This window comes from Exophiala spinifera (genome assembly GCF_000836115.1).
Source record: "Exophiala spinifera strain CBS 89968 unplaced genomic scaffold supercont1.7, whole genome shotgun sequence".
NCBI lineage: Eukaryota > Fungi > Ascomycota > Eurotiomycetes > Chaetothyriales > Herpotrichiellaceae > Exophiala > Exophiala spinifera.
This window is the reverse complement of record NW_015622519.1, coordinates 2,275,194-2,299,364: the sequence shown is the minus strand read 5'-3', so window position 1 is coordinate 2,299,364 and position 24,171 is coordinate 2,275,194. Positions and strand designations below refer to the sequence as shown.

Here is a 24,171-nt window from a genome sequence, read left to right as displayed (position 1 = left end):
TAGTCATTCCAGGCCTTGCGACATCTTGACCCGAATCTAGCTTGATCGTCTTCGCTTGTACGTGGAGTAGGAGACTTGCAGATATCGAGCTGGATGTTGTCGTAAATGCGGAAAACATATCAGGATCATGATTAGAAATACAAATAAATGAGTCGGCCGGAACTTTGACCGATAATCATAGGCATTCATATCTCTCTTGCTATATGGAGTCATTAGTGACGGGAAAAGGAAAATCTGCCATGTTGAGCGATGCGAGGTGACGCTCGTAGGAAGAGAATCCCCCTCTTGATGGAACGTTGTCGTGGCAATTCACATCACTAGTCGATGAAGGAGCAGATCAGAGCATCGTTGTACTCAGAGAGCCAACTTGTTTCCGGCTGTCTTAGACCGTGAAGCATGACGACTCGAAGTCTGCCCGTTCCGTCCACCATTCATTCTGCCGTTCGGGAATGACACCTGGTGGCATTGGCATCCCATGTGAAGGATGCCATTTCAGGTCGTATTCGTGGGCGAGCCCAGATTCACGCTCTCCGCTTCGTCCGCATCAATCCTGTCAGACCCCAGCGTCCGAGTACATACGGATGGAGGATTCTGCTCGAGCCCAGGAAGGAAAAAAAAATAAAGATGCCCCTCCCCCCCCATCGAGCATCTTATTTCTCGGCCAGCCTCTTCTCGACGCCCTGGCGAATCTGCCGTTTCGCCTCGGCTAGCTGGTCCTTGCTAGCATCGTACCTCACATTGCCGGCCTGGTTGAAGGGGTTCTCCTCGCTCCTTTCGAACTCTTTTCTGACAATTTCGATGCGCTGCTGCTTTCGTAGTCCAGGGTGCTCGATCGCAACCTCCGGCAGTCGCCGCTCCTCGTAGGCCTTGTACGCAGCTGCGAACCGTCGTTCAGGGTGTCTGTCCAGTTTGTGCTCGTTCGCGGAGCCCGTGAGACTGAGCGCGTCCAGAGCGTTATCGATGCCGGACGCGTTGAGCGCAGTCGACTTGCCACCGCCGCTCGGCTCGCCGTCCAGTTGTCCGAGGTCGAGGGTGCCTCTCGTCTTCTTCTCGGCCGTCTTCTTGTTGGCACCCTTGGCCGTCGCGCGCTGTGACTTTTCTTCTTCTGCCAGCAGGGCTTCTCGCTCGGCTTTCTTCGCCTTGGCCTCGGCGGCCTTGCGCTCGGCTTCTTCCTTCTTCTTGGTGTCCTTGGACCCCTTGGACCACTTCTCGTCGTCGGCCGCGGCGGCTTTGGCGTCTTGGGCGGCCTGTTTTGCCGCGGCCGCGTCAGCCTTGCGTGCGTTGCCCGCGGCCTTCTTGCTGTTCTCGCCCGCGGCTTTCTTGCCCCCCATCGTGACTATCGGTAAATGTGCGAGTAGGATTGGAAGTGGGAGAGTTGTTGGTGGGGTGTGTGCGTGTGGCCCGCAAGTAGGCGTTGGCAGAGATGTAGCTGGTAAGATTGACAATGACAAAGATCCGGATGAATTGAGCTCGTGAGAAGACTCGGCGGGCGTTGAGGGGCATGCAAATAACACCAGAGGACAATATACAAGGACAGACAGAGATGCCTTACCCAACCAAGACTTGGATGCGCGTGTGCGATCGGCCTGCGGTTTCGGTGGCCTGCGGTCGACTTCTACCATTTCTACCCGAACCGAGTCATGCGGCTTTATCCATCTTATCTCATGACTCGAACAAGAAAACCCTCCGTCAATGGACGAGGCGAATATCAAGTCGATAGGACAAGAGTGGATAGGTAGTTTGAATGTGTTTGCATAGTTTTGAATGTTCATAATTCTTATATCATTCCAGTTCCTCATATTCACACAGGGTATCTTTGGAAAAGTCTCTCTTCCTCCGCAGTAAAAAACAACGCCGAACCCTGACGCCTCATACGCCTGTCGACGGATATGATGACTGACCACTGGGGAACAGTCTCATGGAGTTCTCATACCGTCAAATTCACGTCACGGGAATTTGTATTAATATGCCATGCTGAAAATTTGACACTTCGTAACCAGTTCGACATGCGTGCTCGCCACCGACCACCTCAGATCAGTCTCAATGGGGTTCTCATGCCAGCGTAGCCGCGTCGCATGAACTTGTACTTATTGGGAACCACTTGCAGACGACGGAAAGCTTCTCTGACATGCTTCGGCTCGACGGGGGTGCGTCCTTCTTCCGGCATCTCGAACAAGCTGCAGCCGGCGCGCTTTCTCTTCTTAAGGGCCTCCTGATCACCACGACCGCCGCTGGCCTTCTTGTTTGCCTGATCTTCGATCGCTTTGACCTTGAGTGCTTCCTCGGTGATGGTCTGGACGACCTCAAAGGTCAAGAAACCGAGGACATCAACAACGTCGTCGTTGGGTTTGCTGTCGATGACGGTGCCAAATCCAGCCCACTCTCGGAATCTCTTTCCCTTGCGGAAGGTGAAGCTGGCTTGACGGCAGTCAGACCAGTAGACGTATTCTTCCTTGGTCATGTTCTTGGTGCGCTCGTCAGCTGAAGCAAGTCGCGCGAGTGTGGCCTCGTTCTGCTCTTCTTCCTCCTCGTCTTCTTCATCTTCACGTTCGGGGACCTGCTCGGCATAGAATGACTGAACTTCCCAAGGCAAAACCAAGCGAGCCTTCTTGTTGGCACTAGTTTTTTGAGGAGCGGAAGGGTTGACACCTCCAGCGGCCTAGCTATGCGTTAATGCGGACAAGCGGAAAGGGAAAGGGAATCATGTGGTATACCTCGTCAAAGTCGCCAACATCGCCGGCATCTCCACCTCCCTTGTCGTCGGAGTCCTTGACATTCTTGCGCACGTCTTTCCAGGAGAGGAAAGTCTTCAGTCGAGAGACTTTTGCACGGTCGTGGCGAATTTGGAAGATGAGGTCGATGATGGAAATCGATTTGGAGCCACGCCGGTTGGCAAGGGCAGTGGCTTGAGTGAGCTTGTCACAACTCAGCTCTGCAAAATCACTTATATAGAGGACATAGACTTACCATTTCAACAACTTGCTCCCTGACAATCTCTTCGATCATCCAGGTTGTCTCAGCGCTGGGCTCGGTAGTCTCTCCGCTCACAAACATCATCTGTTCGACCCAATAAATTAGTCTATCCTTGAACTCATCCATTGTCTCGATGTCAATCTGGTCATAGTCAGGCGGATCGACGAGGCGAGGGCCAGGACGTGAATACTCGGTCATGGTGTCGCTGTCGAGTGTTTTGCTGTGGTCGCTAGCCATTATCGTACCGCTGGCGCTATTCATTGGTACTGATGGTAAGAAAAAGGAAGTGAGGATGATGTGATCTAATAGCTGGCTTGTCACGTCTTACACAACCGAAGTGTGGTTTGTACCGCACGCGGGTGCCCGTCGCTTCACTGGCTATGCATTTAGGATGCCCGCGGTCGCGATCGCGATCGTTGTCGACGAAGCGCGCCAGCTGAGTATCGACCGCTTTCATCGAGCATCCTGTGAACTGTCGTTGGATCTTTTCCCTTCGAGATCTCTCCCAAAACCAGCCAGAAGCAGCTCTCAAGTCGAGAGGGCCATTTTGATCGTTCGAAGACCGAGAATATCACCATCGATCGCCATAATTTCCAACGGAAACCAAAGCAAAAGAAGACTTAGGTGCTTACCTGCTGGATCTCCTGCCGATACTTTGCGCGTTCGGCCATTGCGAGTCCTGAGCACACACCAGACCAACGACCAACTTGAACTCTCGATCCGATCCTGGCAGGTAGGAAAGCCGTATCTTACGGCTTCTCTCTCAATACAAACGGTACCACGCTACAGGCCCTGAATCAACATACGCGCAGAACGAAAGGGATGGTGCTGAATGTGATGGTGATGATCAGTGTAATGGCATCGCTTTTGCTGCCGTCCGGCCCCAGAACGCGATCGAGTGACCCGAAGTTCTTCCATTCAGTTTCTCCCCCCGCACTTCATTTTTCCCAAAAAATCCAGACAGTAAATGCCTTGCCAATTAATAGGCTCGATCTGCAGTAACTGAACAAGGTTTCACTACACTGCGTACTGCATTCGAGCCACCATGTTGTACTTGGTTGGCCTCGGATTGGCCGATGAGACCGACATCACAGTCAAAGGTCTGGAAGTAGTGAAGCGCGCAGAACGTGTCTATCTCGAAGCCTACACGAGCATCCTCCATGTGGGCAAAGAGAAATTGGTATGTTGCATGCACCCATGCCGCGAGCGAAGCTGACGAGGCTGGTATCTAACAGTAAAGGTAGGAGTCTTTCTATGGCAGACCCGTTATTGTTGCGGACCGTGAAATGGTCGAATCGTCCAGCGACGAGATCCTGGACGGCGCAGACAAATCTGACGTAGCATTTCTTGTCGTCGGCGACCCATTTGGTGCGACTACCCATACTGATATCGTCCTCCGAGCCAAAGAGCTTTCGATTCCTACAAAGTCGATTCCGAATGCCTCGATCATGAATGCGGTTGGCGCCACAGGGCTGCAGCTATATAATTTCGGCCAGACAGTTTCTATGGTGTTTTTCACGGACAACTGGAGACCTGCGAGTTTCTATGACCGCCTGCGGGAGAATGCCTCAATCGGGCTGCATACGCTACTCCTACTGGACATCAAGGTCAAAGAACAGTCGTTGGAAAACATGGCAAGAGGAAGAAAAGTATATGAGCCACCACGATATATGACTGTGTCACAGTGCGCGCAGCAGATGCTGGATATCGAAGCTGAGAAGGGTGAGAAGGTGTATGATGAAGATAGCCTGGCCATTGGCTGTGCTCGGGTGGGCGCCGATGATCAGAAGTTCGCCTGTGGCACATTGAAAGAATTGTCCGATGTTGAACTTGGCCCTCCTCTGCATAGTCTTGTCCTCCTGGGCAAGAGAGCTCATGAACTCGAGAGAGACTATATCCGATCGTTCGCCATCAACGAGCAGACGTTTGATGCGAGCTGGAAGAAATATCACGAAAGGCAATGATCATTACGCCCGGCGTCGACGTTCCAGCTTTTACCATGAATTTTCACGCCAGAATCGCTGCGAAGAACTAGGAGGTTGAACCCCCCGACCGGGTGGCCTAAGTACTAGCCTTCCGGCCGACCCGGTCCTCTACAAGCACTATTATTGACAAACCGAGCTCTTGCAAGCTGGAAAACATGATCAACTTCATGTTGCCGCACAGAGTTCGTCTTGCCGCGCATGTTCCCCGAGTGAAAGGACAAAGCCAACCCTCTTGGGAGATCACATCCGTCCGGGTTCGCGCATTGGCTCTGGGTGACGAGGGGCCGTCGCTCGGTACATCGCATTGTCAGAAAATACATCCCGCAATTCGCCATGCCGACATCAGCGGTTCGGTGGGCAGGTACACCAGATCACAATACTCTGCGACCAGCGGGCCACTAAGGAATAGTATACCTAAGGCTCGTTTGGCGCTCACTGGCGATCTCCTGATGACTGGCAACGTTGGACCAGTCCCGCGGCCAAGTTCCATATTTCGGCCCTTTCAACAGACCTAGATATTGAAGTCTAGCTGTCCCAGTGGGAGATAATTACACTCATATCCATCCGTATGACAGGAGTGAATCCTCTCACGTGTGTTGGGAGGTGTCTGCTCACGTGCTTCGTGGCTTCTACGAGGCTGACACGCCTGCCACTGAGGTAAGCTTAGTAGCCGATAATTACGAGGCCTGTAGGGCAGCAGAAGTACCCAGCCTTGGACGATCCCTGATGTACAATATCTGGAGACACGGGTAGATAGCTGCTTCATGAGAGTGGCCAGGAAAACCCCCGCTGCAAACACCTCCAGCCTCCTCCAACTTGTCGCTTAATTACATCAGGAAACTAAGGTGCCTACTGCAAATCCTACACGTTTCCACTGGCGGGGAAGCCCGGCACGGGCATTGTACCTAAGATCGGTAGGTATATATGGCCGTGCGAGGGACAAGGTACCTGTACCTTTTGTCCCCTGTCGCACAGGATCCCAGATCCGTGCAACCAGATGTTTTTCTTGCCCTTATAGCGGATAAAGAAGCGGTCGACGCGACGGACGCAGGCGCAAAGACGGATCGGACTGCGGCGAAAGCAGACCATATTGCGAAAACAACCACACCCACTTGTCATCGCCCGCCTTGCCACCGACCATGTTTGTTGTTGACCCTCACTCACCCGTGCTGCTAGGCCTACGATCCATACGACTGCCCCGAGAGAACCTATAGGGAAAACGCAATAAGCAAAAGGACCTACTCGTACAAGTAGCTCAGCAAGTATCTGTCGAAGCGGTTCCCAGCAACTAACTACCTTACCTGCCTGACCTACTCTACCTGTTACCTCCGTACCTCCCCTCCCCAGTCCTCAAAGGCATAGCCATCACCGTCGAGGCATCACACTCAAGTCTCTCTCTTTCTCGCCAAGTTGAGGGATCTGCTGCTACTCGCACTTCTTCGATCCGAATCGACGTCATAGCCCGCGCTCGCACACGGCCACACGCAACCATACTCACACAGAATGCCAGTCTACCTCGTCCACGGCTTCCGCTGGCCGCGCGAAGGCTTCTCGGGCATCCGAGTACATGCGATCGTCCACAACCTCGACGACGTCAGCACGGAATACATCCAAAACGAACACTCGCGGGCCAACATCCTCGACTCGTTCCACAGACTATACCCGGACATCATGAAGGAGCTGGAAGGGCCCGGCCGCAGTCTCGAGTTCGTAGAACAATACAACCCGGACGATGTGGACGGACCGTACGCGGCGAGCCAGCCGTATGCGTACGTCGGCGACAAGGTGGTCACGATCGCCGGCCGACCAGGGAGCGGCAACAACCCACCGCAGACTTCCAGTATCCCGAATCCCACGTCGCCGACGCAACCGTCGGTCGCAGCGCCGGGACAGAATACAGACACGTCGGCGACGGCGGCTGTGCTGGGGGGAGAGAAAGAGTCGGGCGTTACCCACTCCACTACAACGACAGCAGCCACTGCCACGTCTTCTCCGCTCAAATCGCGCGCCAACACACAGCCTTCCGGCGGCAAAAGGGCGGGCCCGGAAGAGACAGATCTGAGTCTGAACGTCGAGGACGTCATCGCCACGGGGCCTGGCCTGACGAACAAGGCGTGGGAAGCGCTCGCGGACCTGCGTGACAAGATTGCGCCCAACGAGAAGATAGGCTGGTGGGTGGTATACAATGGCGACCCGGAGCGTGCGTTTGACGACTACGACGATGACGATGGCGACGAGGACTACGATGAAGACGACGAGTACGGAGACGAAGAATATGATTACGAAGCCAACGCATACGGAAACGGCGACGACGATGATGAAGGCTACGAGCTTGCAGACGACGAGAGAGGGGTGCAGTATCGGGGTACGACGACGAAGTCGGTAATACCAAGAACAACGGCAACACCACCACCACCACCATCCTCGTCGTCACGCCGCAAACAAGGACACCCACATTCGCGAGGCTCGTCTCAACAACTGAGACCGCTCACAGCTTCAACGGGCACTCCTCCCACCCGCCCGATGACAGCACCATCGGCTGGAGCATCTGATACCTATCCACCCCCGATGCCACTGCCCCTTTCTGCCACATCACCGCTTATACCGCAGCCGCAGTGGCAGCAGCAACAACAACAACAGCAACCGCAACAGTCAGGCCTGACGGCGCTTCCAGTCCGGCCGAACTTCGTGGACCAGAAACCCAAACCTGATACGAAGGGCAAACAGAAAGAAGGAAGCCGAGAACCGGTAAAACCTAAAGAGACAAATAAAACTCTAGGCCTCAGAAGGAAGCTCTTTGGAAGACGTGGTTGAGAAAACCTTCCCATGTGCCGTAATACTTCCAATTGGATTGCTTGCTACTCAGCTACCAAATCTACCCATATGAACAATTTTACAAAGGACCAAGCAATCGCATGATACCACCTCCGTATCCCCGACACGAATGACTTACCCAGGTAGTTACTGAGGCTTGAAAGCCGCACATGCATGAAAACTTGATCGACGTCTGCGACGCAGCGGTTCATTTTCTGCAGGGCACTACGAGGAAGTGCCGACGTACAGACAGCACCTGCGCTGTTCACTCCAGCCCAGGTGTAGATGGTGGGAAAAACTGAAAGAACGGACTGTGTGAGCTAGCATGTCGACTTGTAGACGTGCAGACAACGACACAGAATGAAGGCCCTAGTTAGTTAAGAGTTTAGGGGTGTCACCTTTAGGGAGAGGTGGGTGTATCATGGGAGGCGTGTATTAGAAGATGGCCGTGGTCCATTCCAAGAGAACGACAGGTCTCGGCGGCCAGCAACGTGTGGGAGGATCCTGGCCCAAGTTCGAGTCATAACAAAGGATTCCAGACTTGTCAATATTTTTGTGCATTCCCAATCCAGTTCATCAGAGTTTGTGTACGTTTCGATGAGCATTACCGAATCCAGGCCCTGAATCATTTTCTTTACATATACAGAGAGCGACCACAAACCGAGCCGGACCAACTCCTCGAGATAGCGGGATCCCGTGATCAAGGCAGAATAAAGCCGAGATAGCCCAAATAAGATAGTGTGAGAGGTGCCCAAGGTGATTAACAGGGAGATCTCCATGGCACAACTAGATCAGGTCGACCTTTCGAGGAGGAAAGATGTTGCCAAACAAGTCCATACTTTCCAGACAACAGAGACGGAGTCATTCTATCACTAGTAGCGTCGGTCATCGTAGCCACCGTAGCCACCACCATATCCATATCCGCGAGGGCTGCGTGGTCGAGGAGGGTATGGGTCTCCGTTCCGTGCGTAAGGATCACCGTAGCCTCTAGCTGGTGGTGGGGGTGGAGGTCCTCGCGGAGCGTCATACGGATCCAGGTCATATCGTCGTGGTGGTGGATAGTCTCTCGGAGGGGTGCGTCTTCCATAGCCACGGTCATAGAAATCATCCACCGGTGGTCGGCGTCCTGGAGAGCGTTCGCGATAGCCGCGAGGACTCCAGCCGCGAGGAGGGGGGCCACGTCGATCGTAGTAATCGTCCATGGGATATCGGCCTCGTGGTGGAGATCTTTGACGGTAGCTGCGAGGGTCTGGACGCTCGTCCTGCACCTGCGAATGTATTAGCACAAGGTAACCAGTAATCGAGACTTAGAAAGAGCTTTACATCAGCAGTACAGTGGACCACAGCGCCTTTGAAGGTTTGTCCATCTAACTTCTCCACAGCAGTCTTGAGATCGGCCTGGGTCTCGAATTCGACAAAGCTAGACAATGTTAAGCATGTGTGCAATTCTTTGATGCGGGAAGAGATTACCCTTTGCCGTCGCGTTCGCGGCCAGTTTCGGAGTAGACAACGTCCAATTGGCCCGAGCTTCTGGCGAAATCCTTGAGGTCCTGTACAACAGTAAGAAATTATTCAGAAACAAACGATGACAACTTTGAGGCCTGTCCCAGACAGATACACCAGATGAGAGTATCACCATAAGGCTAGACTTGTGGATACAGACATGATTCCTATTCGGTGAACGCGATTGGGGTATGAAATCGCCAATCAATGGGAACCTTTGAGCCATGGGAGAAGAGTCTAGAGACGGACATATCGGGGTATCTGACCTGCCAACTGGTATCTGGTTGCAAACCTGTGATCTGCATGCGGTAGATAGTACGACGTGGTCGAGGAATGTTTCGGTCCGGTGGGCCAGAAAAATCGTCCTTGCGACGAGGGCCTCGAGCAAACTGGACGGTGAGCCGTTCGCCCTTGAACTCAGTTCCATCTATGTTTTTGTTAGGTCGCATTGCAGGAGGTAAAGAGAGGTAGTAGAGGCAGGATGGCTCGTACGGAAAGCTGTAGCAAAGTTAGCTGGAGTGTTAGAGAAGAAGTGCAAGGCTTACCTGGCACGACATCACGGGCGTCCATGGCATCTTCATATTCTATGAAACCGAATCCATTCATGAGTTTGATCTCTTTGATGGAGCCGGCGCCATGAGTTCCAAAGTGATCCTCGATGTCTTGTTTTGTGACTGGATGGGTAAGGAGAGTCAGCGACTGGTGTTATCCGGGTGAGCGCATCCCGCCATCATGGCAGAGCTAAGTTCTTCCATGTTGCAGCATTGTCCAGGAAGGCCTAACCAAACAGTGGATGAAGGTGAGCATACTATTTCGTGGGAGGTTGCCCAAATAGAGCCGGGTGGAGGAGACGTCCGCCATGGTCGGCTTCCTTCAGACCAGACAACTGGCCCCGGTTTGTGGTGATCCCAGAATGTGAGGCGAGTCGTGGGGACGAATCCAGCCAAAGGCGATGACGGCGTGGTAATCCACAAGGAGTGATGGAGCGAACGGATCCTTTAGAATGTCGCAGATGAAAGAGAGAAGGTGATAAGTGAGGGCAATGGATGGAGTCAAAGAGATGGTTAGATCGAGTTCGCCTCGTCGCGGTTGCGCCTCACTTTCCGGGGAAGTCACGGGCACAAAAACAAATGGCCGCTTTAGCCGGATAAACACGCCGCCTTACGTCGTTAGTGCTAATACGAATACGAGTACGAAGGTGGCCTACCCCTGATGGAAGGGTTCTCTTACTGTGGCACCTAACCTTCTCGTAATGCGAGTAGTACCTGGCTACCTTTGGTGCAACATGTTGATTTTCTAGATGCACTTCATCCAAGCTTGGTGCTAGTCGCAGATGAGTCACGGTCTCTTTCCACTTCGACATTTCTAAGAATGGCATTCCGAAAGGACCTTTCCTTCGATGCTCTTGGAGAGAATGTAGAGCTACTACGTTTCTATCAGACTGTTATTCATCCGATTTCGTCGTCATTCCCACAATGGATTTTCAATGCAAAGGTATTACGTTCGGCGCGAAGCTTCCGTTTTCATCCCAACTTGTGCAGTTGTTGCGTGGGAAATTGGAAGCATGCCAACATAGAAACCAACGGTAATTTGCTGGAAGAGGACAGGATCTAGAGTTGGGCACTTTGAATACCTGGGACTATCCAAGATGCCTATTGCTACTTGATATCATTTTGAAATATTGTAAGAGTGTTGGCCGGCCGCAGCAGCTTTCGGCACTGGTACAATACTTCAAAGGTGTCCAAGGGTTTCGGAAGGTCATTGTACCAATGCAGCTTCGGACACAGCACATTTCTGTGTAAACATAGGCGCAAAGCAAATTAACATACAGTGAAGGATTTGCAGTAGGTTTTACTGGTGATATAGGGAGCTCGAACCTATCGTTACCGAGGGTTGGCACCATTTTTGCCCCTGGCGTGTTTCCTGGAGTTGGTTTTTGTCAACACCCTCGTATATTGTAGTACTGGAGCATGATAAGTTGATAGCCCACTGCAGAGGGCGTGAAAGGCTTGGCAAAAGTAGTGGAGATGAGGAACGTCTCTCCGTAGGTACATACACTCCACTGCATTCATCGCGCAATCTAGACATGATAACCGAGCGAAAGTGGCGGCGTCAACTTTTGACAAAGTATTGGAAGGGTCACGATTTCATGCAAAAAGTCGATCAGCGAGGGTCCTTAATAATCTGATTAGACTAAACATGTTCGAACGGGGAGTTTCTTCGCGGACGCTGCTTCCAAGGCACATGATCTTCGCATCGCTAAATGCATTTGCCATATAAGGTCGGCCTCAATCATGTTTCCGTCCCTAGGACCAGCCCATTCTGCGATCAATCCATCCGGATTGTCGATGCTGTCTGATGTCTGACCCTAGCCAAGACATTTTTTTCCTCCCCTATGATCCGGTTAGAGCTTCTCAAAGGGTACGCCAACTCCAGAATTCAGAGGCTCGAGCTCATGCTGCCCGCGTCGCCCACACTCGGCGACGGTTATATGCTCCGTTGCTGTTTCTCTCAACAGCTCGAAAGGTATGGTTCGATCCCAATTCTCTCATCTATAATAACCAATGATCAATTAGACTGACATCGCCCTAGCCGAGTGATAATGGTGACGCCGACAACTATTCAAACGAGAAAGTTTCTGGTGCCTCATCGAAACGCAAAAACAGAAAGCCCTTCCGTCGAGTTTCAGCGGCAAAACTATCTGATCATCTTTCTCCAGTAACTATTCTGCAAAAGGGCAATTCAGATCCTTTTGACGTGAGCGCTGTACAGATCAGTGCTGAACTCAACGAAGTTCTTTTGTTTTACCAACAAAACGTCCTGCCCTTATTTGTCACGTATATGCGGGCCAATTTTGTGACGATATCAACAGGCAAGGCAAGCTGGCACGACCGTTTTTCAAACCTCCACAACGTCTACTCCGCTTGTGGATTACTTACTCGTACCGCGGCTCTCATGTGTCGCTTGCCTTTTGCTGGGAATAGACTGGCTACGCAAGCTTTCACATGTAAGGCTAAACTATTGCGGATGCTCAGATTCCACGTTGCTCGAGAAGGAAACCGGGCACTTTGGCTCTCCGAAGCAACTCAATGCATAGTTTCATTGTTGATTACTGCCTTCTTTGAAGACAACCTTGAAGAGTCTACCTTTCATCTTCGCATTCTCAGAGAAATGCTCTACACACAGAGTTCCGCGGGAGACCTAGATCATGGTTTCCTTTTCACCGTGCTGTGGTATGACTTCCAGCAAGCGTCAAAGTCTCTGAGGAACCCAGTGCTCGATTTTAGTGTGTGGGCGGCAGACCAGTATCGACCGGGCTGGGAACAAGCCCTACATGACCTGCCGCGTTTACCAGGCTGCGCCGAGAAAGGGATGAACGGCGGGGTTCGAGACAGCCTGCTTAAGTCCTTGTTCATCAGCCTCCGTGAGGTCCTGGAAGTATCGAGCTTGCTCGCATCGAATACTGCGGCCGCCACTCCATCCATCAAGATGGGCATTGTGCAATGGGCATTAGTGTGCCAAGGTCAGATCTTGAATCTATATGTGGATGCAATGTCTGAAGTCCCAGGACGCTTAAACATCTTGCGGAAAACTCCTCACGTCCTGCCCGAAGACTGGGCCCCTTTTACCAAGGCATATACATGCCTTGCTGCTCTGTGGTGGACACGTCGCCTGAAGAGAGAAGAGAACCTTCCCTCTCGGCCGGCGGCGACAATTCTTAACGCCAGCAAAACTATCCTGTCAGCATTACGTCTTGCGCTGATACACGCCGAGCTATTCTCACAAGGCACAGACAGCGTCGTCAACAGCGAAGTGAGACTGTGGGCGCTGCACGTTGGAGCCCTTGCGGAACAACACGGCCGCACATTCACTGGGTCCAACGAGGACGAGGAGGACGACAATGACGATCATACATGGTTTACGCGCAGTTTTCTACTCCAGGCGAGAAGTATGTGCTTGTATCTATGGGAAGACGTTCGTATGATCTTGCAGAGCTTTCTATATGCGGATAGCCTGGTAGGCCAAATACCGTCCATGGTACCCGTCTAGTCACGGCGCTTTCAGTAATGCCACAAACGTATCGCTTAAGCCTTCAGTTTCTACAACAAAAACTGTTAAAAGTCGACTCGCGCTTCTTTGCAGAAGGTATTGCTGCTGCCTTTATTCCACCCGATATCGAGGCACGTATATCACAAGGAACACAAACCTCAAAGGTGCGCTGAGCTCCCTGCTCTAATGGGTCCATAGAGCGCGCTACGTAGCCTTAGAAAGCAGGAAGACTTTTCTCCTCGAACAACTGGCTCCACGATTCACGTGTGGATGACATGGATCCTAGTGTATAGTTGCCGTCTCGTTAGTGACCATCAACGCATCTGCAGCCATGCTGATAAATCTTCGTGTTCCGTGCGCATTAGTTAATGGGTCCCGTAGATCGGTGTACTTGTATTGTACTTGTAAAAGCATTCTGGGAGCTCTCGAAACTTTTGTTGAGACCTTGACGTTGGGACCGGGTTGATTAGTGGCAATGCGACTATATTCTTGGTATGCGCCATTCCTTTGGAGGCATGCACTTCCGGTAACTAGCGAGTCAAGCGAGAGCGAGACAAGCGAACCGTCGATGTAGTTGAACAGGCACTTCCATTAGCGAGACAAGCGACAGCGAGACAAGTGAGCTGGCGATGCGGTTGAACGTACGCTTCCAGTAGTGGGACAAGAGAGCTAAGCGATCTCCAATGGCATCTCCCTTAGCCGAGCAATTTACTTGGCTCCGTTCGAGCGACTGAAGAGTCCCGACCTACCGTAGCGCTGCTCTTCATGTCCGTACAACACCGTGTTGTCGATGAAAGCAGCCGCGGGAACCCGGTCCAGGTGGGCAAGGGGGTTGCCAGTGGCTGATGGTTGCAGCAAAACCTTCCAAATTTTGGTAAGCCTGCCGAGCTATTTGTACAAGGGCAGTTCTCTCTGATTCGGTCGACGGTGATGCTCGTATTGTATGCCAAACTGCAAGCTCAGCGCCAAGTCATGCAGGCATTTGTCAGACAACAAGAATGTCATAGTGATCTCCGACTATCGTTGAGTGCGCATAAACACCAGAACAAAGCGAAGTCGCGACAAATTTTCAGACGAGAGGCACCCCCAAGAAAATACAATTAATCGCATATCGACCGTCATGACAAATATCCTCCCAGAGGGGATATACGCTCCTCTGCCAGCATTCTTCGATCAGGATGACAACCTAGGTCGGCGTGTACATTTTGAACTGGAAAAGAGGCAGATTGCTTACTGTGAAGCAGACCTCAAAGCATACATTGAACATGCTCTATGTACATGCCCATGACTTCGATACTGCTTCCAATATCGGGGATGCTTACCTGATGGTGTAGATGTCACCAAACCCGGAGTTATTCCAGTTGTTTCGGCTACAATGGGAGAGGCGGCACATTTAGTTTGTATAATTGGCTATCTACGTCCCAGAGAACCTGACAGGAAACATAGGATCGCCAGGAACGAAAGCGGCTCATCGAGACCGTGCGAGTAGCCCTGGACAAGAATCATCTGTACCAGACGCCAATAGTAGCCGGGGTTGGTGCAGCAAGTACGAGAGAAACTATTCATCTTGCTGAAGATGCAGCTGCTGCTGGAGCCAATTTTGTTCTTGTAATTCTACCCAGCTACTATGCAAACGCATTACGGGCCACACCACGCGCCGTCAAACAGTTCTTCGTGGATGTTGCTTCGAAATCCCCATTGCCGGTGTAAGTGTCCATCTATGGTCTCTGTCTGGTCTTTGTAATGGCAGACAAGCACACATCCTGGGTACGGCTGCTGGGTGCGGCTGACGTGTGTCTGATATCTTCCAGAGTCATCTACAATTACCCACCGATTGCAGGCGGTATCGATTTGAGCAGCGACGATATCGTGGACATCGCGAGGACAGCGCCAAATGTTCGCGGCGTGATGCTTTCGTGAGTGACCACTGTCACAGTGCATTTTCGGGTTGTTGACGGGATGTTAATAACAGATGTGGTAATGTTGGAAAAGTCTCGCGCATCACGAGCGTCCTCGACAAGTCTTTCAGAACTTTTGCCGGTTTTATCGACTTTCTACTCCCATCGATATCCGTGGGCGCTGCCGGGGCCATTAGCCCTTTACCAAATCTTGCTCCGGTTAGCACTATCTGCGCAAGCCGTTCTAGTTCTATGTTGAAAGGCTTTTGACTGAATGCTAGGATCTTGCTATGGAGTTTTGGCGTGATACACAGGTGCTTTACGAGAGTGGGAGTTGGGCAAAAGCCAAAAAGCTCCAGGAAGTAACATCCTTGGCCGAGTCCGACTTATTGAGCGGGGGGGTGAGTAATGGCCTCAAAGTGCTTATTGTTCACAGCAGATAACTCACTCATACCGGTGTTCAGGTTGCCGGCCTGAAATATTTGCTGAGTCAGCGGTTTGGTTATCCTGCTATACCTCGACTACCTCTTCAACCCCTGAGCGACTTCGACGCCGCTCGACTATCCAACAGTAATTACCTAAAGAGTATCAACACCGATAAGAAATAGGAGCTATGAATGGTTCCGGAGCTTCGGGCTTCATATTCGGTAGACTGACTACCTTGCTCGTTATAGGGAACAAGAATATCATTCCGACTAGTCGGGCTCAGCTGTATTTGGTTGCTTGATTTGAACATGATACATAATGCAATACAGGGCGTTAATAGCGCTCGCTAAAAGAGCAAGGTCTTTAGGCTTATTTCAGATACAAGAATTACTAGGTGGTTTCTCCAGAGAAAGGTGAGATTCCCCATGATGGAGGGTGATTTCACTGCAATGATCAAGTAGGTTCGTAGAACTGGCAAAGAAAAATTCCGGAGCAGCAAAGTATGTCGACGAACTCTGGCGATTATCCCTGAGAAACAAAATTGGTATACGCCGAAATATGGCTACCATGGCATCAGTTGATGGTGGTTCAGATCTGTTGCAAGCCACCAGCGCTGTCCACGAGATACCATGCCCCGTATGAGTTCTTGACGATCATTACAGGCCGTGGGACGAAAGAAACATAGTTATCTCCTTGAAGGCGCCACGTGCATTCAAATGCAGATTGAGTCCATGACCAGCATTCGGATAGCTCACCGCCTTGAACGCTTTGGCCTGCGGGAAGACCAGCGAGGCGGGATAGTCAAGTGCCCCGTTGCAGCTGAGAGGTTGTGAGCAAGGATTCTACCATTGGAATCTCCTACTCACTCAGATGTGCAGAAGATGAAATCGTATTCTCCAGCAATGATCTATGGCAGTAACTTCAGCAAACTTGTCGATACATGGGAGGGTGGCAACTCACCATAGTTGGACCTGTAAATGCAAGCGGTCGACTGTCCAGCGTGGCGGCGGATAAGAGCTCCGTGATAGCGAACGGCTCTTTCGTGACGTCGCTATACTCGGCAACGCTGGTGTCGTATTCAGGTTTTTTGAAGAATCTGGGCGAGGTCAGTACCCTCTCGATCGCGCACATCAGATATGCTCAACTCACGTATTCACGTTCGCATATAGATCTGCTGGAGTCAAATAGCCCTTTTCACGGACCGGTAAGTTGTCACAGTCTGTACGCAAGGGCCGGTCCACCTACTGTGTCGAGCTGAGACCACTTCTGAGGGTTTTGAAGTGCGGCAATTCTAGGCTGTGCAGCCATCGCGAAGCCGATGGGGTTGGAGTAGCTAGTGTTGAGGCTAAAACCTGTTCTCATCTCAGCTTCGGTCCGGCGGCATATTACTAGATTTCCCAACCTGTAAGAACGAGACCGTCGGCGATTGTCGGATCCAAGGCGACTGTTGCTAAGGATATTCCACTGCCGAAGCTGTGACCAACCAGAACCACAGACTTTGGCCTACCAAATCTGTCTTTGTACTTTGTATCCCTGACAGTGCCGACAAGCCGCTGAAGGATGGCAACCTGATTCGAAAGCTGGGCGGCGTAGCCTGAGACCCTGGTGTTGTCGTTGTTGCTTAGCTCATTCAACGACCATTGTGGACCTCTCAGCTTACCGACTGGACTCTCCAACACCTAGACGATCGTAGAACAGCACAGAGTAACCCTGGCTGACCGCAAAATCGACGAAACTATAGTTGCCGTTCTGCAGATTGGGATCCCAATAGCTGCTCATTGTCAACATGAACATGATCGTCCCGATACTGCTAATAGACGCACCTTCTGTCGAAGTTCAGACCGTGGGTAGCGATCAGAACTGTATTGTTTGTATAATTATGCTGGGGTCTGCAGAAAGTTGCACCAATTGTGTAGGCTGCGGTCACGTTGTGGGTACCCCCGAAAATGCTAGAAATAGGGAGTGAAGACCTGCTTGAGAGGATGTCAATGAAGTCGGCCACGTCGAAATCGCTGTTGAAGTGCGGCAAAGCGTAGATCAGATCCTCGGAACTGACGGTGACAGGGATTCTGAAGGACTCGCAAGCTCGATTTGGTGGACTAATTTCTGCAGATAGTGTAGCTGCCGTGAACAACGGCGTCAATCGAGTGAACTTCATGGTGGATATAGCATCCAATCCTGGTGTTGGTTACTGTCCTGTACTTGCTACCTGAGATGTCAAACATTCTATCTTGTATATATACTACAGAGTGCAACTACATGCAGTGGGTCATAGCTCGTATAGCGGTCACATGTGGATCTTCACTCAGGGGAGTAACCGCAGCGACACTTCGGATGTTCCGGTTCTGGTAGTGGAGCTTCAGTACATTCAGCATCCAGATCATGCTCGTATAGGTATTTCAAATCCTGTAGCGCGACCTTTAGAGTTGGTTCTTGATTAGTAGAGTCCTCTCAGCTGCAAACTTGGACCAAAGCATTTGTCAGAGTCGTTGTAGCAGCCACCTGACCCACAGCGGTGAAGGTGTTGCGACCAAGACAGAAATGAATCATTATCATCGACCCTTCCGTGAGCCAGAAAGTCATTATCTATCTCAAAATTCCGGAAGCCCTTCATATGTCTAGATTTGCCATTTCGGTCAACACAGATTATCTTCATCAGCTAATAGCTGCACATCGGTGATTCAATTTTATAGATCTCAAATGGCTCAACCTTCGGATCCGAGTCGAGTCGATTGGGACAACGTCAATGCCATCCTGAAGGATTCATTCTTTGCTCATGTTTCATTCACGGACAAAGGAGGACTTCTGCACTGCATTCCGATGATCGCGCCAGTTTTGCAATTTCCCGAAGATCCTGAGCCATATCTGTACCTCCACGGCCATCCCTCATCACCACTGATACAGATGGTCACAGGTTCAGCACATACCACACTCGAACGTGAGTCAAATCTGATTGTTGCCATCACAGCTACCAAAGGTATGTTGCGAGAACTGCGAGGTTCATTATCCGGTTGAAGTTGAAGTTGGACTGATGGAATTTGGGCTGACCTCCAACAGTCGATGGCATCAATTTGTCTTCCGCTCCGAACGGGCACAGCTTTAATTACCGGACTGTTAGTATCAACGGATCTTGTTCTCTCGGTCCAACAGATTTGTTACGCAAGCTTGCAGTAATGAGGGCTGTGACAAATCACATTGTCCCTGGTCGGTGGGACGATGTGAACCCAGTATCAAGGGAGATATTGTCATTAGTCGCCATTGTAAGAGTCCGTGTAGATACAGCTCGTGTCCGAATTCGCCAGGGAGGTCCAAATATTCAAAAACGTGATCCTGAAATTGGCGGTCCTGAGAAACCAGGCGGTGTTTGGACAGGTGTCATTCCTGTATGGGAGCAATTGGGAGAGCCGGTCGAAAGTGGGAAGACTCCTGCCACAGTCATCCCACCCAGTTTGAATAAGTTTCTCGCCGAGAGAAATAATGCGAGCAGGCGGTATGCTATGGAGAATGCGGTGAAACAAAGGACGACTTGACAAGTCAAAGACAGCAGAAGGAATCGTGCTCTCGCAGAAGGACTTAACTAAGCATACGAGACTGGACCAGTGATTGATCGAAAAATGATATCCCTAACGATAGGAACGCTAGACGCCTCCTTGTACGCCTGGAAGCCTTCGGTCGTAGAAGAAAAATAGGGAACCTGTGTCGTGATAGCGTTGGCAGTTCATCACTTGCTTCCGCCGTCCCTGAAGAACCTGAAGCTGCTTCCCGGCATAGCTTCCAGGGATCTTTCGAAGCCAAACTCGGCGCCAGCTATTTAAAAGGTGTGTATAGCAAACTCCAGTCGCAGTCTCCTTGAAGAGCAGTATTTGCAAGATCAGTACACAGTATTGTTGATTAACAATTCGTCCATCAGAACCGCCACCTCCGATTCATTTGTTTCTCGTGCGAAGTGTTTCGAGTTCAGCCAAACCTCTCGACAGCTTTGCGGTAAGCTTCGGCATCCGCGGCAATGAGTATGGTCTCATGCTTCCGCAAACTGCCAAACTGGAAACCCTCGACTTTCGGAAGTATTCGTGAAAGCCTGATTACAGGGGAACATTGGTCCTGTAGTCGTAGAACAGGTCAAGCTAGATGTGACTGTTTCCACACGGACCCATCAGGACTTGATAGGAGGACAATGGCTGGGCCATCATCGTTGCCGGCGTAGCGGTAGAAGAGTTTGAGGCCATCGAATTCAACAGCCTCCATTTGTGTTGATGCTATGGCGAATAGGCTCTTGGCGAAGTGCGAAAGTATGAGTGAGCTGCGAGGCGGTTGGTCCTTCGAGCCATGCATGGGAGGGGAGATGGCTATTTACCAGGTGATAACATTAATTCCAAATTTCGTCAGTCCCCAACTAGAGAGGTCACACCTGACGAAGTAGTGCGTGCATGATTTGTTCGTCGCTACCCCATAGACAGCTCGGGAAAGTCGAGGTTCGAACTAGCTCGTGCGTGTGTGGTAGAAAATGCTGATACAAAGCACAAGGAACTATAGAGGTATAGCTGGGTGGCTTTGTCAGCAGGGCACGCGTAAGTGGCTTTGTTCGATGGACAATCAGTGGGTCATTCCTTCATGAGCAACTTCTGCATATGTCACCAGGATCAGGTCTTTGAAACGGCCGAACCATGACACAGGGCGCCGACCATTGAGCTCCAAAAATCATTTCTCAAAATCTGTTTGAAGTGTATTTAACCTAGGAAGATCACTCGGAGTAATCAACCTTTTCATCAGGCTTGCGTTGAAAGGGAATTTGAGGTGGCTCCTGACAAAAATGACTTCTCCTTTGATGAAAGCCCTTATTTTGGACAGCAACAACAAAAGTGCATTCGTACAGGCTATTCCGCGTCCGGTTCCACAGGCGGGTGAAGTCCTGATTCGCGTTCATGTCGTTGCTCTGAATCCGGTGGATTCGCTCTACGTCGCCAATCCCTTGGGCACCACAGGCCGGACAGTGGGCAGTGACTTTTCAGGAACAATCTTGGAGACTACTTCTTCCCGACTTCGACCTGGGCAGAAAGTGGCTGGATTTCTTCAAGGAGCATGCAGCGTTAACGACCGCCCCGGTGCCTTTGCCGAGTTTCTTGTTTGTCCAGAGGATCTGCTATGGACAATACCTGATTCAATGACTCTGGAGGAAGCTGCGACGGTCAGTCTTTGTGCCTTAACAGCAGCGCAAGGGCTGTTCTATCGGCTAGGACTGAAAGCTCCGTTTGACTGGGCTCAGGACGAGTCTCCGAAAAGAGACGATTCATTGGTTGGAGGCACAGCATCTTTCACATTCTTCGTCTATGGTGCCTCGACCTCTGTGGGCATGTACGCGGCGCAGCTTGTGCGATGGAGTGCTAAGGCTACCGGAGCAGTCATAAGACTAATTGGAGCCGCAAGCCCGGCCAAATTTCCTGTGCTCCAGGCTGAGCCATACGGCTATGACGTTCTTGTCGATTATCGAGATTCGCTTTGGCCGCAACAAGTGGTTGCTTCGACCGGAGGCACTGGTGTGGATTACGCATACGACTGTATCTCTGAGGGACAGACTGTCAAACTAGTAGGCAGCACATTGCGCGATGGCGGAAAGATCGCGGTGGTCCGCTCAAAAGAAGGAGGCGCCTTTGACAGTCAGGGGCTGGATACTCAACCTATATATGGCGCGGTGTGGGAAGGCCTGGGAGTCGGGATTCAATACCATAAAATGCTGGTTCCGGCATCGGCAGAGGCGCGAGAGTTTGCCACCTGTTTCTACCGTTGGTTATCAGGGCAACATAGACTTGTTGCCAACCCAATTCGTCTGATGCCGGGTGGGATGGAAAGAATTGTACCAGATGGGTTTGCTTTGCTTGGTTCTGGTTCGATGACTGACCGTCCACAACCAAGGCACGAGCCTTGGATGAAACCTATCAGCGGCGAAAAATTGGTCTACAGAATCACAGATTAACCAGCTCCATAGACGGATACACCTGAATATTACCTTACGCGAGGCGTGACGATTGTCGACAGGACTTTGCCAGAGCCACCTCCACACCCTCTTACCGCCTGTCATGCCGTGTAGATTCATCCCTGCTCTACATCCGATAGAGATAAAATCGCCGTCGCCTATATCGCCATCAGCACCAATATTCCAGAGCCACAGCAGAGATTCGTGTCGGATAGATATCTTTCGTCAGCATTACGAGGTATATCTCCTCGAATACTTGATCGGAGGACAACATGGACGAACATAGTGCCATGCTACTGTCCAGAACTCTCTAAAGATGTCTCCGTATCCGAATGTAAGGAACTCCTATCTAGATGTTGTAGGCGACGTTACAGCATGTGCGGATCATACTTCTGTTTCTTGGACGCATGGTCATACTCGATATCCCAACACTTCTGCTGCCAATCTGGTCCATGGAAAACTTCTGATGGGTGAAGCCTACGAAGTAAGGCTTCTTCGCACTCTTAAGATCCTCTTCAACGTTTCCACTGTTTGGCCTATGAACACTTTAGATCGTTCAGATCACCAACAAGCCAATTGTCGCCGACAGAGGCTGCTCCCATTGCATTAGCTTCTGAAATGGCGAACCACTCCACGACTCTAAACTCTCCTCCGTCACGTATCGCGGGATGCGGCATACTTTAGAGGCGATTTACTAATGCCTCACCAGCATCCATGTTGCGATTTCTCCTAGAATTTCTTTGGCTGACACCTTCAACTGAGTCTGACGAGTTTTATCACAAGTCTCTAAGATCTCGCAGGCACGCCCTTGTCTCGGCTTGCAGGCTCGTCACGAGGTTGCCCGCCGGTGCTATGCTCTGGACAAGGCCAACTGCGGCACCTGCATAGGTAGCAAGCCTACCGTCTGGTCCCCAGCCCTTATCTCCTTGGTCTAGAGCTTCATTATAGCGTTGTTCAAGTACCTCAAAGGGGATACCAGCTTGATGTTCACGCCAGCTCTTGTTTATGATGGTCCGCGGGCTGTACTGTTCAGGCCAGTTCATGGTTCCCCGAAGGTGGTTGTAAAGATGCGTCCTGACAGTGCTATGTGCGCCATCACGAGCACGAACAACTTCCTGTTGATACCCCTTGCTTATGCGGGCTTCCGTCGACGCCAAAAATCGTGTACCCAATGCAACACCAGTTGCACCTAGCGCCAGGGCTGCAGCTACCCCCCGTCCATCAGCGATACCTCCAGCGGCAAATAGAGTCATATCAGAGTCGAGGACCTGGTCCGCGACCTCAGGAAATAGGGTCATAATACCAAGGCCATCAGTAGCCCTTCCATGGCCACCAGCTTCAGCTCCTTGAACAACCAGGACATCTGGGGGATGGGGACTTTTTGCAAGCTCTATGCTTTCTTGGACTGTGCCGATCTGGACCCAGACCTGGGTAGCAGGTGAGGCAATCCGAAGGCGCGCAGTCCACTCCTCCAACTCCGGGGTCCCTCGTCGAGGAGCGAAGAGCCATGCTGCACAGGGCCGATACTGCTGTACGGCCCGAGTAGCGGAGTTGATGTCGCCATTCCAAACTTGAAACCCAACACCGACAGGTAACCCGTTCCTTCCGCCAAAGGACACCGGCAGAGAATTTCCAGACTCTTCTTTCAGTAGCTGCTGTACAGTGGCGAGATCTCGTGCGGTGCTTTCGGGCTTCAAACCAGGGCCAACGAAGCCTAGACCGCCGGCTTTAGAGACAGCCAGAGCCAGCTCGGGGCCTGATATGACCCGCATCGGCGCTCCAACTATAAAGGGCTCTTTGGCCCATGGGAAAGCCGACGCGTAGCGAGCTCGACCTGCTTTTGCGGCCATCCGAAATGAGTTCATCCTGACTTCAACAACAGTCGACCGAGATCCCTCTCCGGGTTATGGTCGTGCTGGGTTGAGCTTAAGCAATGGTCAGAGTTGAATTTCATGCTGATAAACAGCCGGCCACTCGCTTATTATGCACTACGAGCCAAGGAAAACGCCCATATCTTGAGGACTTTTCAGAGCAAGATTGACATTCGTCAGATTTTCTTCAAGCCACGTAACATCTGGCTATGTAGGGAACTTCGTGGCGAGCAATCATCAACTGTCACTTCCTGGTCCACGTTCCGGGGTGCGAGAAGCGCGCTCTCGGCGAAACGAAAGCCGTGGCCGCTTTTACACCTCCTGAATAATCTGATATCACAATCCCCCGCTGCTTTTCTACTGTCTCATATCACGTTCTCGACAACGTCCAAATCCCTCTTCAACACCTCTCATAATCTCAAATATGGCCGTCCCTCCCCTGTCGGCCTACGACGCCACTTGCAATGTCTTTATCCATTTTTTGTTTTCTTTCTCTCGGACAAGGTCACGCTTACCGAAGTGAACGCCTTCGGGGTCGCTCTAAGACTTACTTGCTTTGCTTCGAGCGAGGTTTGTAACGCGTATGCTTCATATCATTGCAATGACAGGGCCCATTTACTCGCGGGGACCCGCAACACCACACGCACTGCATCGTGCTATTCTGTCTTCACCTGAACGTC

General features: G+C 51.3%; 11 protein-coding genes across 11 annotated transcripts; 6 read left to right on the top strand and 5 right to left on the bottom strand.

Annotated features, from left to right (window-relative positions):
- Positions 1–650: 650 nt before the first annotated feature.
- PV08_09833 (uncharacterized protein) lies at positions 651–1,331 on the bottom strand (the record flags this gene model as incomplete). Its single annotated transcript, XM_016384149.1, has 1 exon — positions 651–1,331. One exon carries the CDS (start codon positions 1,329–1,331, stop codon positions 651–653), a length of 681 nt encoding a protein of 226 aa, XP_016232772.1.
- A 698-nt stretch (positions 1,332–2,029) lies between these two features.
- On the bottom strand, positions 2,030–3,210 carry PV08_09832 (uncharacterized protein; the record flags this gene model as incomplete). Its single annotated transcript, XM_016384148.1, has 3 exons — positions 2,030–2,659; positions 2,715–2,915; positions 2,968–3,210. The coding sequence occupies 3 exons, from the start codon at positions 3,208–3,210 to the stop codon at positions 2,030–2,032; spliced, it is 1,074 nt and encodes a 357-aa protein (XP_016232771.1).
- Positions 3,211–4,018: 808 nt separating this feature from the next.
- PV08_09831 (diphthine synthase) lies at positions 4,019–4,937 on the top strand (the record flags this gene model as incomplete). Its single annotated transcript, XM_016384147.1, has 2 exons — positions 4,019–4,153; positions 4,218–4,937. The coding sequence occupies 2 exons, from the start codon at positions 4,019–4,021 to the stop codon at positions 4,935–4,937; spliced, it is 855 nt and encodes a 284-aa protein (XP_016232770.1).
- A 1,524-nt stretch (positions 4,938–6,461) lies between these two features.
- On the top strand, positions 6,462–7,772 carry PV08_09830 (uncharacterized protein; the record flags this gene model as incomplete). The annotated part of the gene is made up of 1 exon (XM_016384146.1): positions 6,462–7,772. One exon carries the CDS (start codon positions 6,462–6,464, stop codon positions 7,770–7,772), a length of 1,311 nt encoding a protein of 436 aa, XP_016232769.1.
- Positions 7,773–8,644: 872 nt separating this feature from the next.
- PV08_09829 (uncharacterized protein) lies at positions 8,645–10,136 on the bottom strand (the record flags this gene model as incomplete). Its single annotated transcript, XM_016384145.1, has 6 exons — positions 8,645–9,040; positions 9,096–9,192; positions 9,243–9,322; positions 9,542–9,702; positions 9,821–9,949; positions 10,085–10,136. The coding sequence occupies 6 exons, from the start codon at positions 10,134–10,136 to the stop codon at positions 8,645–8,647; spliced, it is 915 nt and encodes a 304-aa protein (XP_016232768.1).
- Positions 10,137–11,633: 1,497 nt separating this feature from the next.
- PV08_09828 (uncharacterized protein) lies at positions 11,634–13,325 on the top strand (the record flags this gene model as incomplete). Its single annotated transcript, XM_016384144.1, has 2 exons — positions 11,634–11,801; positions 11,868–13,325. The coding sequence occupies 2 exons, from the start codon at positions 11,634–11,636 to the stop codon at positions 13,323–13,325; spliced, it is 1,626 nt and encodes a 541-aa protein (XP_016232767.1).
- A 1,120-nt stretch (positions 13,326–14,445) lies between these two features.
- Positions 14,446–15,831, top strand: PV08_09827 (uncharacterized protein; the record flags this gene model as incomplete). The annotated part of the gene is made up of 7 exons (XM_016384143.1): positions 14,446–14,599; positions 14,660–14,721; positions 14,772–15,031; positions 15,137–15,241; positions 15,298–15,442; positions 15,505–15,624; positions 15,688–15,831. 7 exons carry the CDS (start codon positions 14,446–14,448, stop codon positions 15,829–15,831), a joined length of 990 nt encoding a protein of 329 aa, XP_016232766.1.
- Positions 15,832–16,305: 474 nt separating this feature from the next.
- PV08_09826 (uncharacterized protein) lies at positions 16,306–17,807 on the bottom strand (the record flags this gene model as incomplete). The annotated part of the gene is made up of 8 exons (XM_016384142.1): positions 16,306–16,468; positions 16,516–16,556; positions 16,610–16,745; positions 16,799–16,839; positions 16,895–17,001; positions 17,052–17,251; positions 17,310–17,420; positions 17,473–17,807. 8 exons carry the CDS (start codon positions 17,805–17,807, stop codon positions 16,306–16,308), a joined length of 1,134 nt encoding a protein of 377 aa, XP_016232765.1.
- A 542-nt stretch (positions 17,808–18,349) lies between these two features.
- Positions 18,350–19,179, top strand: PV08_09825 (uncharacterized protein; the record flags this gene model as incomplete). The annotated part of the gene is made up of 2 exons (XM_016384141.1): positions 18,350–18,626; positions 18,707–19,179. The coding sequence occupies 2 exons, from the start codon at positions 18,350–18,352 to the stop codon at positions 19,177–19,179; spliced, it is 750 nt and encodes a 249-aa protein (XP_016232764.1).
- A 1,280-nt stretch (positions 19,180–20,459) lies between these two features.
- On the top strand, positions 20,460–21,620 carry PV08_09824 (uncharacterized protein; the record flags this gene model as incomplete). The annotated part of the gene is made up of 1 exon (XM_016384140.1): positions 20,460–21,620. The coding sequence occupies one exon, from the start codon at positions 20,460–20,462 to the stop codon at positions 21,618–21,620; it is 1,161 nt and encodes a 386-aa protein (XP_016232763.1).
- Positions 21,621–22,396: 776 nt separating this feature from the next.
- PV08_09823 (uncharacterized protein) lies at positions 22,397–23,485 on the bottom strand (the record flags this gene model as incomplete). Its single annotated transcript, XM_016384139.1, has 1 exon — positions 22,397–23,485. The coding sequence occupies one exon, from the start codon at positions 23,483–23,485 to the stop codon at positions 22,397–22,399; it is 1,089 nt and encodes a 362-aa protein (XP_016232762.1).
- Positions 23,486–24,171: the final 686 nt, after the last annotated feature.